The sequence below is a fragment of the Polypterus senegalus genome, chromosome 2 (genome assembly GCF_016835505.1).
Source record: "Polypterus senegalus isolate Bchr_013 chromosome 2, ASM1683550v1, whole genome shotgun sequence".
Taxonomy (NCBI): Eukaryota; Metazoa; Chordata; class Cladistia; order Polypteriformes; family Polypteridae; genus Polypterus; species Polypterus senegalus.
The window spans coordinates 145,656,932-145,672,782 of record NC_053155.1 but is presented as its reverse complement, the minus strand read 5'-3'; the positions used below and the strand labels follow the sequence as shown (position 1 = coordinate 145,672,782).

General features: G+C 38.7%; 1 protein-coding gene across 1 annotated transcript in view; it reads left to right on the top strand.

The window, feature by feature from the left end:
- The window catches only part of cdc16 (cell division cycle 16 homolog (S. cerevisiae)), a 92,057-nt gene that overhangs the window by 54,383 nt on the left and 21,823 nt on the right, over positions 1-15,851 (top strand). Inside the window, exons 10-11 of the mRNA XM_039744784.1 lie at positions 9,357-9,406; positions 13,912-13,985. Coding sequence (XP_039600718.1) covers positions 9,357-9,406; positions 13,912-13,985 — 124 coding nt within the window. The remainder of the gene's footprint in view (positions 1-9,356; positions 9,407-13,911; positions 13,986-15,851) is intronic.

Below are 15,851 nucleotides of genomic sequence, written 5' to 3'. Positions count from 1 at the left end.
TTGATTTCATACAAGGGACGCTATTGGCGGATGGCTTAGAAGCTACCCAATCAGAGCACGTATTACATATTAACTAAAACTCCTCAATGCTATAAGACATGCCTCCTGCGCGGTGCTCGATTGTTTGCTTGTCTCTGCCTCTATCTCACCCTCTCTGACATTCTCTGCGCCTGACGGAGGGGGTGTGAGCAGAGGTGCTGTTTGCACAGAAGCTGTTTGCCTAGTGGATACGGGCGCTCCTCTAAGAAATGCCGCTTTATCGAGGTGCGTCCAAAAGCACACTTATTGATTTTTTGATTGTTTGCTATAATCTGGCGCTCTCTCGCTCTCTCTCTGACGTTCTCTGCGCTTGACGGAGGAGATGTGAGCAGAGGGGCTTTTTGCACAGAGGCTGTTTGCTTAGAAGATACGGACGCTCCTGTAAAAAATGCTGAAAGGCTACCTTCGCATTGATCCCTTCATTGCCGCTGCTTTATCGCGTGCTTGCATACTTAAAAGCGCAACAGCCCTATTGATTTTTCATTGTTTACTCTCTCTCTCTGTGTTTGCACAGAGGCTGTTTGCTTAGAAGATAGGGACGCTCCTGTAAAAAATGCTGAAAAGCTACCTTCGCATTGATCCCTTCATTGCCGCTGCTTTATCGCGGTGCTTGCATACTTAAAAGCGCAACAGCCCTATTGATTTTTCATTGTTTACTTTACTCTCTCTCTGACATTCTCCGCTCCTTACGCGCACTTTGAAGAGGAAGATATGTTTGCATTCTTTTAATTGTGAGAAAGAACTGTCATCTCTGTCTTGTCATGGAGCACAGTTTAAACTTTTGACTAAAGGGTGTTATTTCATGTCTAGAGGGCTCTAATAATGTTAAAAAACCTATTTAGAAGGTCGTAAACAGGTTTTCTATGCTCTAACTGCGAAAATATTAGATTTATAAATGAATCCTACTTCATGGAAATTCATTTATCTGTCTGGAGCGGATTAACCGCAATAAACAAGGGTTTACTGTATAACTGTGCGGAGAATATTTATAAACAGTGTGGGAGAGTTTCTAAGGGCTTAAAATATATAAAAATAATCATACAAACATATGGTTTCTACTTCGCGGATTTTCACCTATCGCGGGGGTTCTGGTACGCAACCCCGCGATCGAGGAGGGATTACTGTACTGTATAATATTAACAATAAGAGCAGCTCACTCCTGAAAATGGCAAATATAGGAGGTAGTGGGGATCAAACCAGGGACTCTTGATCACAAGTCAGCAAATCTTACCACTACGCCACGGAAGCTGTTGTGTTATCCTTGAACCTTTTGTGAAAGTGTTAATTTGATCTTTGGATTTCAGGATTCACAATTATCTAGTTTATGCCAACATTTTGTCATTTACTACTAAAATATGAAAAACCATTTCTGTTTTAACAATGTGTTTACACAGATTATTGTAGAAACGGGACACACATGAAATGCATGTGTTCCAAATAACGATCCATTATTTCCACTCTAAAACTCCAGCACTTCACTCCCAGACAATCAATCAAGGCATGAGCTGGAAGAACTTTGTGCACGTTCTGCAGCTGTGAGGGGATGGAATAATAGGCTGCTTGTCTTTATCAGCACATTTACAGGACAAAAGATGCAGACGGAAAGGTGTGAACGGATTTAAGGTGGGCTGGATTTACAAGTTTTTTCGTAGGCTCTGGTAATTCTAGTGTTAATATGCTCCAGAGAAAAGAAATGTTCATTAAATACAGTAACTACTGGAAACTTCTAATTCACATACTTTAGTTCACAAGAGCGAATATTTAAACGACTTAAAAATCAGCACCAAGACTACCCCATTTGTTCAGGTACAGAATGTTTTGATAACTCCTTTTCTCTGTAAAGTGGGGTGGCAACCTCATGCTGTGGGAATGCTTTTCAGCAGTAGCCTTGCTGTCTGGTCAGTACGATCGAAAGATGAATGCTGCACAATACAGGCAGATCCTAGAGGAAAATATCTGTGGTGAGACTTAAAAATATATATCTACTGCCCCAGCTTGGGTAGTTTTGCAAGAAAGGATGGGAAAACCTTGGTCTATTACATTATGATTGTTCGGTCAAGTGCTGAATGGGGAGAGCAGGAACACCGTAATTTTCGGACCATAAGACGCTTTTTTTTTTCCTCAAAAGTGGGGGGAAAATGAGGGTGCGTCTTATGGTCCGAATGCTGTCCAGCAAGGCTGTTGTAAAGGGATATTTGTTTGCCCGTGGTGTCCAATGCACTGTCGCCCATTGCTGCGTTCACTTACTGTCGCTTACGGTACTTACAATTTACAATTCAGGTGCTGGAGGTGATGTCAGCCCTCCCCGCCCCTCATACCCACAGCCGCTCAATCAGCAACGCCATACTGATAGGCGCCAAGGCAATGCCCCCCCACCACTCTCAGACACGCCACACACCCTGCGTCAAATGACGCAAAAGGAGGCGGGATAGCGTCCGCCAACAGTAGGAGTCAGATGACCTCGACGCCAATGACAGCGCAAAGGAGGGAGGGGGAAGGACTTAATGTACCGGTACCTGGGAAAATAAAAGATTATTAAAACCATGACAGCCTGTGACAGTCATCTCCCTTTCTCCTTCCGCCTGCTTCTTACTGTGCTGCTCCATGTCCAGCTTGTTGTAGTCCTGCCTCCTGGAGTCTCAATGTCAGTCAGTCATTCAGGTCACACGATCAGCACAGCTCATGCCTCCCGTGCGTGCGTGCGTGCGTGTGCGTGCGTGTGCGTGCGTGTGTGTGTGTGTGTGTGTGTGTGTGTGAGTAACACTGACGGACTGACTGACAGGATCAGATCATCAAGGAGATGTCCTGACAGGAGGATTCAATTCCATCACCAGAAGTGTTCTAGGTACCGTACTTCTACAACAAAATGTGTTTAAACAAAAAACAAATGTACAGTTGTATATTAAAAAAATAAAATAAAAGTAAAAAAAAAAAGCCCTGCCTAGGTGCTTTTTTAAAGGGCACTAACCAGCAGCACTTACAAAACAAAATACAGTGGAACCTCGGTTTGCGAGCATAATTCGTTCCGGAAACGTGCTCACAGTCCAAAGCACTCATATATTAAAGTGAATTTTCCCATAAGAAATACCGGTAATAAACTCAGACGGTTCGTTCCACAACCCAAACTATTCAATTAAAAATGATTAAAATGATTAAAACATAAATATAAATTAAAATACATTAAATAAATTAACCTGCACTTTAGCTTTGAAAAGAATCATGGCTGGTGTGAGTTTCTAAACTCTTGTGGGATTCTACCCAACGTGACGACACGCGGAAGAGTGTCCCAAAGCAATCGCAGTCTCCCAGCGCTGTAGCAGTTCGCCGTAAACGCAAATCCGAAAAAATCGCAGACATGCTATAAGCACCTGCCTTCAATGTGTGATATACAAGGAACATTATAAATGCGCAGAGCACAGTACTACTTGACCACGACCCTGCCTGACTGCTGTGTATGTGTACAGGAGAGTGGCAGATCCCATAAATAACGACGCTGTTGCTGTTTCAAACTGAATAAAGCTGGTGCTGCTAAAAAACTAAGACAGCTTCGTGTTTTGGGGTGCATGACGGGGACTTGCATGTCACAGCAAACACACAATGCTGTAGTAAACAGTATACGCGCGTACAGATGTTTGACTATATGAGTGAGGCACGCAGACTCAGACGGAGAATAGGAGACTATTACCCAGAATCCCGCAGAGAGAGAGAGTGAAGAACCATTGGCTCAGTTGTGCACTGCATAGATACTGATCACGTTATTCACCCATCCGTGGAGCCGCTGTCCGCCCTGTCACCTGCTCCATTCGGCGGAGCACGGGTTCGTCCAGTCGGCCTCTTGATTGGCCGGCCGGGACTATGTGATGCCGCACAGTGCCCTGACAATCAGGCAAGGAGCCCGTCATGGCAGGAGAGAAAGCCCTGCCTGTCAGGCTGGTTGATGCCCTTTAATTTTAATACCGCTTGGCGCCAAGCGGTATGAGTCAAATTACTGATGTGTACGGTAATATGTCTCTCATAACAACTGACAGTTCTTTCATTACTGTATTTTTCTCAGGAAAAACACCAATTCTCTAATGGTACAAAATATCAAAGACAAAAAGATTAGCATATAAAATTCCACTTAAACTGGAGGTAGTAAAATATCCAAAAGAACACGGAAACAGAGTAGCGGAGAGACATTTTGGGCCACCTCCAACTGAAAAAATAAGAGAGTGGAGGAAACGGGAGGATCAGCTGCAAAAACTTGATAAAACTACCGGTAAGCACACTGCGTGGGCATGCTGCAAAATGGCCACAGTTAGATATAGACATGAAAGAATGGATCACACGTCACCGGAATATGGGCTTCTCAGTTTCTACAAAAATGATCATCTATGAAGCCAGACGCATTGCTATAGAGAAAGGCATTAAGGATTTTACTGTCTTACCATCATGGTGCTACATATTTATGAGGAGAAGCGGCCTTGCTATGCACACCAAAGCTAGAATTGCACAAAAAATGCCACAAGAATATGAATCGAAGATTCTGTCTTTTCATAAATTTGTAATTAATGCTAGGAAAAATAAATATTGGGAATATGGATGAAGTCCCGCTAACCTTTGATGTGCCATCTAATAAGACGGTTGACCTCAAAGGTGCCAAAACCATAACCGTGAAAACCCCAGGACATAAGAAAACACATTACACTGCTGTGTTGTCCTGCTGTGCTGACAGCACCAAGTTGCCACCGATACTAATTGTCAAAAGGAAAACCTTTCCAAAAGATGTTATTCCTTGAGGAGTTGTTGTACATGTTCATGAAAAAGGATGGATAGACGAAAATGGAAATAAAAATATGGATTGAGAAAGTGTGGTCCAAACGTCCTGGAGGGCTTCTGAAAAAATCTACTTTATTAGTGCTTGACCAGTTCAAAGCACATATTAGCGAAACAACAAAAAACAGATTTAAATAGGTGAAGGCTTATCCTGCTGTAATTCCTGGTGGTCTTTCCAGCCAGTTGCAACCTGTCAACGTTTCAATCAACAAACCATTTAAAGTCTTTATGAGAGAAGAGTGGAACAAATGGATGGCTGCTGGGAATCATGATCTGAGTCCTACTGGACGAATGAAGAGGCCCACTGTCACTCAAGTTTGTGAATGGGGTTAAAACATCATGGCAGTCAGTGAAGGAGGAAATCATTGCACGATCATTCAAAAAATGTGGCCTTAGCATTGTCTTAGATGGAACTGAAGATATCATATATGAAGATAGCGAAGAAAGTGATATAAGTGATTGTGAGCAACTGAGCTTCATAAATTCTGACACCAGTGATGATGAGTTTTTGGGGTTTCCAGAAAACTAGAAAAGTCTTTCCTCATTTGTTAATGGAAGTGATGATGGTTCTTAACACCACTGTTGAGTTTATGCTGTTAAATATTACCGTATTTTGCTATATTTTAATAAATATTTTAGTATACTGGTACTATTTGGTTCAGAATATTTTTTTCTTGTTTGCCTGCTCTAAAAACTAGGTGCGTCTTATGGTACGAAAAATATATACAGTGCATCCGGAAAGTATTCACAGCGCATCACTTTTCCATATTTTGTTATGTAACAGCCATATTCCAAAATTGATTTAATTCATTTTTTACCTCAGAATTCTACGCACAACACCCCATAATGACAATGCGAAAAAAAGTTTACTTGAGGTTTTTGCAAATGTATTAAAAATATAAAAAACTGAGAAATCACATCTACATAAGTATTCATAGCCTTTGCTCAATACTTTGTCGATGCACCTTTGGCAGCAGTTACAGCCTCAAGTCTTTTTGAATATGATGCCACAAGCTTGGCCCACCTATCCTTGGCCAGTTTCGCCCATTCCTCCTTGCAGCACCTCTCAAGCTCCATCAGGTTGGATGGGAAGCTTCCATGCACAGCCATTTTAAGATCTCTCTAGAGATGTTCAATCGGATTCAAGTCTGGGCTCTGGCTGGGCTACTCAAGGAAATTGACAGAATTGTCCTTAAGCCACTCCTTTGATATCTTGGCTGTGTGCTTAGGGTCGTTGTCCTGCTGAAAGATGAAACGTTGCCCCAGTCTGAGGTCAAGAGCGCTCTGGAGCAGGTTTTCATCCAGGATGTCTGTGTACATTTCTGCAGTCATCTTTTCCTATATCCTTTCTAGTCTCCCAGTTCCTGCTACTGAAAAACATCCCCACAGCATAATGCTGCCACCACCATGCTTCACTGTAGGGATGGCATTGGCCTGGTGATGAGCGGTGCCTGGTTTCCTCCAAATGTGACGCCTGGCATTCACACCAAAGAGTTCAATCTTTGTCTCATCAGGCCAGAGAATTTTGTTTCTCATGGTCTGAGAGTCCTTCAGGTGCCTTTTGACAAACTCCAGACGGGCTGCCATGTGCCTTTTACTAAGGAGTGGCTTCCGTCTGGCCACTCTACCATACAGGCCTGATTGGTGGATTGCTGCAGAGATGGTTGTCCTTCTGGAAGCTTCACCTCTCTCCACAGAGGACCTCTGGAGCTCTGATAGATTGACCATCGGGTTCTTGGTCACCTACCTGACTAAGGCCCTTCTCCCCTGATCGCTCAGTTTAGATGGCCAGCCAGCTCTAGGAACAGTCCTGGTGGTTTCGAACTTCTTCCAGTTATGGATGATGGAGGCCACTGTACTCATTGGGACCTTCAAAGCAGCAGAAATGTTTCTGTAACCTTCCCCAGATTTGTGCCTTGAGACAATCCTGTCTCGGAGGTCTACAGACAATTCCTTTGATTTCATGCTTGGTTTGTGCTCTGACATGAACTGTCAACTGTGGGACCTTATATAGACAGGTGTGAGCCTTTCCAAATCTTGTCCAATCAAATGAATTTACCACAGGTGGACTCCAGTTAAGCTGCAGAAACATCTCAAGGATGATCAGGGAAAACAGGATGCACCTGAGCTCAATTTTGAGCTTCATGGCAAAGGCTGTGAATACTTATGTACATGTGCTTTCTCAATTTTTTTATTTTTAATAAATTTGCAAAAATCTCAAGTAAACTTTTTTCACTTTGTCTGGAATAAGGCTGTAACATAACAAAATGTGGGAAAAGTGATGCGCTGTGAATACTTTCCGTATGCATTGTATTTCTGACAAACCATTTAAAAACTGAATTCCAAAAATATCAACAGTTTATAATTTTTTGCTTTTGGGTAGTACTATAAAAATGATGTGCAAATAAAATTTCTCAGTTAATTTGATGGAAATCCCTGGTTTATGTGAAAAAGGGCTGAAGTTTCTTTCAAAGCACTATAAGTCATAGATAGATAGATAGATAGATAGATACTTTATTAATCCCAAGTGGAAATTCACATAATCCAGCAGCAGTATACTGATACAAAGAAACAATATTAAATTAAATAGTAATAAAAATGAAAAAAATTTAAATAAAATTAATGTTAGCATTTACACCCCCGGGTGGAATTGAAGAGTCGCATAGTGTGGGGGAGGAACGATCTCCTCAGTCTGTCAGTGGAGCAGGACAGTGACAAAAGTCTGTCACTGAAGCTACTCCTCTGCCTGGAAATGACACTGTTAAGTGGATGCAGTGGATTATTCATGATTGACAGGAGTTTGCTTAGTGCCCGTCGCTCTGCCACAGATGTTAAACTGTCCAACTTTACTCCTACAATAGAGCCTGCCTTCTTAACAAGTTTGTCCAGGCGTGAGGCGTCTTTCATCTTTATGCTGCCACCCCAGCACACCACCGCGTAGAAGAGGGCACTCGCCACAACCGTCTGGTAGAACATCTGCAGCATCTTACTGCAGATGTTGAAGGATGCCAACCTTCTCAGAAAGTATAGTCTGCTCTGACCTTTCTTACATAGAGCATCAGTATTGGCAGTCCAGTCCAATTTGTCATCCAGCTGCACTCCCAGATATTTAAAGGTCTGCACCCTCTGCACACAATCACCTCTGATGATCACAGGGTCCATGAAGGGCCTGGGCCTCCTAAAATCCACCACCAGCTCCTTGGTCTTGCTGGTGTTAAGGTGTAAGTGGTTTGAGTCACACCATTTAACAAAGTCCTTGATTAACTTTCTGTACTCATCCTCCTGCCCACTCATATAAGTGAAACAAAAAAAATGTAAAATCTCTCAGGGGCTTGTACTCTGCGTATTGATGATATATCGTGATGGAAAACATTGCAATACTCAAGTATATTTATTTTTGTCCTACAAGGTATTAGTCCATTTTATCAGCATTAAACCAGCTGCACATTCAGTCAACCAGTTCAAGATTGAACCTTTGGTCCCTTTTTCGTTTGTTTGATGATTTTGCTACCGTGACAGCCCGTACAAATTGATACATTTTGTAATTTTTAGATATTTTTCTTTTATATCCAGAAGATCAGAAAAAGTTTTACCCATCCTCTTATCTAGTCTCACAACCTGCTTATTCAAGGGGAGGGTGTTTTTGTGTTTTGCAGTCAGAAAATTGTTATAAAATCATAGTGTTTGGAAGTCATCAGTATAATGTTGGACAAGAGGACCTGAAATTGGGTGGGTGTGGGGGGTGGTCGGGGGGATTAAGGTCACAGTTTATTTGCTTAAATACATGCAGACTTCAAAATTATACCAAAGTGCAAAAGAAAACTCAAGCAGGAACTCCATCTTCAGATCTTTGTTCTTGTATCCTTATTCTTTACTTAGTAATATGTTTCATGGTAAACAGCCTTAGCATTGATGGTTGAGCATTGGAGGTGGAGGGAGCCTTTGCTTTCAAAAGAAAAAAGAATATCTCTAAATTAGCCAAACCTCTTTCTATATAAATCCAGCTTCAACCAGTCCAGGCCTAAACTTTGGAACATTTGACAGAGTGGATTTTGAAGAATACATTTTGTGTTTTTGAGTGACCAAAGAATACAATGCAAGAGCAGTGTTGTAGTAAGATCTGAAGTGGGCAGGTCATATAAGAGGAGAACAAAACAGGTAAACATAGATTCTTAAGGCTGATGTCAGGGACTGTTTGCAACTCTAGAAAACAGTTGCAGTAATAGGTGCTAAACCCAAGTTACTGTTTACAACATGATGTAATCCCTAATTAACTGAATATTTTTTTTTCTTTTGCAAACATCAATTCTTCTAAACCATTTAGTAGTTTTTTTTAATATAAATTCTTTCTTAACTCTATGGGATTTTATTTATATCATATATAACTTGTAACATTTCATAAATTACATCAATAGTTTATAAATTTGGAAGCAGAACTAAAAGTAGTACATTTTATTACATCAAAATTTTAATCTGAAAAATTATTTTGTTTTCTCTTTCAGAACTGTTTTATCTTTCTCATAAATTAGTGGACCTGTACCCTAACAGTCCGGTAAAGTATACTTTTGTTGGACAGAACTTTTGTTTTTTTCTTTATGTCTAAACTAGTCTTTACTTGCACCATTTTTTGTTGTAGTGAGCAACACACATTTTAGAGTTCACTCTTTATGCAATAATTACATTTTAAGTCTTGAACTGGTAGGAATGGGATGCTTGTTAAAATCTAAGTAATGTGTCTGTGATAAAACAAGTAAAACTACTTCTGCACCATCTTACATGTATTTATATGTGCTTTTATTTCCTTAACTTTTTAGTGAAGTTAAGATGAAAGTTTATAGTGTAGGCTAGGATTTCCTTCATAAAATCTTTGTTTCTGTTGCTTTTATTTCATTTATGAACATGAGAAAACTTTCTAAATCTTACATAATCTGATTCAGGTTGTGGGGGCAAGAGTCTATTTTGTGAGAAAGATAAGAAACAGCCCTGGACTGGATAGCTAGCCCATTGTGTTGCCCACTTGACCAGGTCAATTTAAAGTTAATTACATTTGTGCAAGTATATTTATTATTATTAATTTGAATTTATTTTTTCTTTGCAATATTACATTTTTATATGAATCATTTGAACTTTTAAGAGTTAAATAGTAAGAGTCTTATAGGAAAATAATCCAAAACGGTGTCCTCTATTCTGCACAAGTTAGTTTTTTTAAACTTGCTTCTAGAGTATTTTGCAGAGCCCTTTTCAAATGAATAGGTACAGGAGTTGGGAAATAGTCCAGTTATTGCGTTAGTATTATGGATTCGCCCATCAGGTTTTTTAGGGCCGATACCAATCACCAATTTCATGATACTGAATTGGCAAATTCAGAATTTGTTTTTTTAATTTGTTATAGTTTTAACTTCCGTATTTATATAATTAAACTATGATCGGTAAGGGCTTACATGTTTCTTAAAGGCAAATTGAAAATCTGTAAGCTTATAGTGACCACATAAATATTAAGTAAACAAAATTACCTTAAAAAAATACGTACAGAATAATATGTACAGAAAATATTTATCCAAAATAAAAATGACAAAAAAGATGCCTCTCATAATTACAAGCTTTCATATTGTTTAATTTTTTCTCTGTAATGTACAGATCGCATCGACACAAACAAAAGGAAATTAGTTTAAGTCAGAGAATTTCAAAAACGCGTTTTAACTCACATGCATTTATTTTTTACTTTGCAAAAAAAAATATTAACTGCTGATGATGTGGATCGTTTTGTCTGATGGCAGAAATTCCAAACAGAGAAACCTATCCTAAATTATGGTACAAATCATTAAACACAAGTCTCACAGACCTCACTTAAAAGATTCTTCATATTGGGACACAAAAGATTCCAAATAATGTTTTTACAGAAGTTCTGAAGTAAAAGTGAAACTAATGAAATAGCAACAATTCAAAGAAAAAAAAAATGTAACAAGTGTGTATCCGGAAAACCAAACACGGGGGTTGGCAGGCAAAGCGAGCAGGGGCGAAGCCCCCTTGTGTGTGTGTAAATATATATATATATATATATATATATATATATATATATATATATATATATATATAATAATTCTCACACAGTGATTCAGTTACTTAATATTGGCAGTTAAACACTACTTAAATGTAAATAAAGAGGCACTTGTAGTTTTGAATCATTTTTAATCATTATTTGTACTAGTGTTTTTTTTTGTTATTGCTGTTAAAATTTACATTTACTATATTTATACAATTAATAAACATAGTACAAACCTATCAATACAGCCACAAAAGTTTCACATTTTCCTAAGATCAAGAAGATACAAAGGCAACATGCTTAACAAGTCTAATTGTATTCTTTGCCATTTGTCAAATTGCTCAGGATGAATCCTCAAATTTCTTTTTCTCAGGTTATTACTTTACTTTATTGTAAAGGCTAATAATCTAGCCTTCTTTCTCTCTCTCTTTGCAAAAGCCTGCCTTGCTTCTCCCTGTTTATATACGAAGTTCAGAAAAAAATAAAGACGTGCACTGCCAGAATTACATTACCTTATGTAAAAGAGTACTACGGCTACATTACCATAAAGCTTGAAAAGCAGATGCTGAAAAAATAGTTTTTTGTGATTGGCCATTTTTACCCATCACCGAATAGAGTCTTTTGTAATGATAAACGGCTAATTTAAATTGGTGGCCGATCGGTTGGAGCATCTGTAGTTGGCATCCTTGCCTTTGTTGATCTTGCTGCTTTATTTAAATAGATGCATAAGTGAAGCAACCTAGAGTTTGAATATACTGTATAAACTATGCTAGTAAGAGAACGATGTATGTTAAATTTATTAAAAAGATTATCATGCATTCACAGTCTGAGAGGTTTCTGGCTTCCCAGTTATTGGCTTATACACTGTCTTCAGCTGACGGTATATGTAACTTTTTGCTCAGGCAGCATTCTCTGCTGTGCTTCTAGGATGTAAACTCATAACTCATTCAGACTGGGGAAAGCAACTTTAACCAGTCAAGCCAAAGGCGAACTCCATTAACTCAAGTAACGAATTAGGCTTCTGACTGTTGGGGGTATCTCTTCTTCATACCAAGTGTGTCCTTTTTCATTTCAGTAGGCACGTTTCATATACATAAGTTAAGCCAAAAAGTTTATTCACATTTTTTTTTCTACTCTCATTTAGCAACCTATTCAGATTTATGCTGGGGTAGGCTGTGACTCTATATTTAAATAAACAGGTTTGCATATTCCCAGTGCTAAATTATTTAATCTTCAGATCAGTTTGTGAGTCAGTGTGTGTTACTGAATTATGTCAATGTAGAGATATTATGATATCGCCCCTGACATGCTGATTATGCTAATTATTTACCTTCTCTAAGTTTATAATGTAAAAAATTAAAATATGTCAAATAGTTATTCTGAGTGAAATCTGCTTTAATTCTTTCTTAATGAATGCATATATGGGCATTCTTTCATGCCTAGCCAGCAATTTATATGCTTAAAGCCTAACAAAACCATGCATTAACTTGGTGGGGAAAAAATTCAAGTTTAGTTGCTCCACAGCAGTTAGTGTACTTTTTCAGGCTTCAGATAATTTTTAAATCTTTTATCTAAAGATCTGGGGCCTCATGCATAACGCCGTGTGTAGAATTCGCACTATAACATGACGTAAGCACAAAAGCCGAAAAGTGCTTATGCACAGAAAAATCCAGATGCAGGAATCTGTGCGTTCGCCAACTTCCGCCAACTTTATTGTGCAGTACTATTCCTTTCAAATGTACTAACCTCCAATTCCTGTCGTTACTTTTCTTTCCCCAAATACCCAATCGCCACACAATCAGCTCTGTAAGAGATGTTAAACCATCCGTAAGCTTACAACGACGATTCTTCAAAACTTTTAAGGAACATTGAAATATCTTCATAGTATGTGTTTAATTATTCTATCCTTCCAGTGTTGTGCCAGCCTTAGTAAATATACAGCACTTTGCAGGAACAATACGTGAACTTGCTAGTGCTGCGGCACTGTCTCCTCACATGTTTAATTATTAACAATACAGATTATTTAAATGAAGTTAAAGTTTTATCTGTATAATATAATCATATTTTGCTGCATTTCATCTTAAAAATGATATTGTCATCATATGTAAATACGCGCTTTATAAAGTGGCACAACTTGTAGTGCAAGTTTACAGTGGGGTAATCGTACTTATAAGTACAAACAATTCTATAAGGAGCAATTGATTGAGTGCGTTTATAGTTCTTGGGATAAAACTGTTTCTGAACCGCGAGGTCCGTACAGGAAAGATTTGAAACATTTTGCTGTGGCTGAGGCAGCGTGTGCTTGATGCTGTATACCGATAATTCTCTTTCTGATCAGCTGCTGCTGTGATTCCCCACTCAGATATAGTGATAAAAATACTTCCAAGTGGTGTAGTGAGAGTAATATGGAAAAAGATGATCCGCTGTGGCAACCCCTAACGGGAGCAGCTGAAAGAAGAAAGTGCAACGAAAGTAACAATGCTAAAGCAGTTATAGTATTTGGAATACTATGACTATTCCTTGTTTACAGATTAATTACAATCAGATGCATTAAACTAATAAACAATATGCGGTTAATTTCAGTGTATTTATAAAGCTGCATCAGGAAAAGAAAGAATAACCACACAGGAACAGTAGCACTGCTTTGACGCTGGGTGCCGCCAGTCTGCAAAACCGAGTGGAGAACTTGCGTAAAACAGGGTATGTGGTACCGTGGAAATGTGTTTGGCTTTACGCCAAATGTAGGTTTTATACATCGCGATTTGAACATGGAAAAGTTCTTACGCAACATTTCTGTGCGTACGCACTGTTTATACATGAGGCCCCGGTTTTCAGTAAAGTGGTTTACTTTTTTCCTAAGCTGAGACATCTAATTAATTTGAAGTAAAAGTATATATTAAACGTCACTGTAATTTCTCATTGATTAAGCAAGCATTTAACATGTTTTGGTTTTCATTTTTAGGATTACTGTCTCATGAGGGATTTTTTCATTTATTTTTGTTTTTTCCCTTTAGGTATCATGGTTTGCTGTAGGATGCTATTACCTCATGGTCGGACACAAGAATGAACATGCAAGAAGATACCTTGGGTATGAAATCAAACTATACCAAAAGAGACTTGATAGTGTTTTCTTAAAGGCATATTATAAGTATTTAGCTCAATTAATATGGTTGTATTAAACTTTACAAGGACTGTTTTTGTAATGTCCGGTGGTTGAAGAATGTTTCTTTTTCACACTGCACAGTCTGCCATAGCTCGATAATAAGTAGTGCATTCATTAGACTATTGGAAGAATTTACACGACAACAGGTCCTTCAGCCCAACAAAGCTCACTAGTCCTATCTACTTAAATCACCCAAAATAACATCAAGTCATGTTATGAAGATCCCTAAAGTCCTACTCTCTACCACACTACTTGGTAAGTTATTACATTGTGTCTGTGATTCTCTGTAAAGAGAAACTACCTCATTTTTTTGTGAAATTTAACCTTATCCTGGTGAACTCATTTTAAAGTAAATCTCGATCTACCGTACTAACACCTTTCAAAATGTTAACACTTCACTGTTGTTACCTCTTAATCTGCTATTGTTTAAACTGAAAACTCTGACTGTTTTGATTGTTTCATCCTAACTTGTTCCCTGCAGTTCTGGAATCAGCATAGTCACTCTTCTTCTGACTTTGTCTAGCATTTACAGTATGTTTCTTTTTTGTGGTTCTAGCACTTATGTTCTTTTTTCGAGCATAACCTCCTTGGACTTGTACTTTACACATTGTGCTATATAACCAAACATTCTGTTAGCCTTCTTAATGGCTTCTGAGAACTGTCCGGAAGTGATAGTGAGGAGTCCACTGCAACTCATAAATACTTCTCATAAGTTTCAGCCCTTCCATTGTGTATTCAAATCTAATATTTTAACTTCCTATGTGTAATAGTGTACATTTACCTAAATTAAATTTCATTCTAGGTTATCTGACAATCCACCTAGCTTTGTATCATCTGCAGATTTAACCAGCTTGTTATGTTTGCAGATAATACCAAGCCAGGAGGTGGACTAGAAACTTAGAATTCACTTGAAACTTCCGTAAATTTTATAGTTTTGATTTTTTGAATGAAAGTCAGTCAGTCAGTCATTATCCAACCTGCTATATCCTAACACAAGGTCATGGGGGTCTATTGGGGCCAATCCCAGCCAACACAGGGAGCAAGGCAGGAACAAATTCCAGGCAGGGTGCAAGCCCACCGCAGGGCACATAGACAAACACACCCACCCACACACCAAGCACACACTAGGATCACCAATGCACATAACCCGCATGTGTTTGGACTACGGGAGGAAACCCACGCATTACAGGGAGAACATGCAAACTCCACGCAGGGAGGGCCCGGGAAGCAAACCCAGGTCTCTTTACTGCGAGGCAGCAGTGCTACCACTGCGCCACCGTGCTGCCCTTTTTGAATGAAAAGGATGTTTGTTATCTTTTAAAATGTGTATGTGTGTACAGACTTATGTGCATGTCCTATCTATATATCAATCTATTTTTTCTATCAGTCATTATGTATCTGACACATACAATATTGTACATCATTGCCATAAATACAACAACTTAAAAGTGTTAAATGCAAGAGTCTTTGGGGTCATAATCAAAGGTTCATTCCTTCTTCAGCTTGCGCATAAATAGGTTTTAAAACCTGGTAATCCTAATGTTGATAAAAACTAAACTTTTTATTGGATGGAAGGAGAGTGAGCAGAGGAATTGGTGACAGGGTAGATATGATCATTTAAATTTGGTGGATTAGGGTGAATTCACAGATAAAACACTCTGCATCCTGTTATATATTAAATATTAAGATAATATCTCACCTATATGGAAGCTTCTTTAACAGTTTGAGTCTATTATCACCCCTTCCCATCCACCTAACTCTATAGAAATTGAATTTTCTAAATGACTAGGT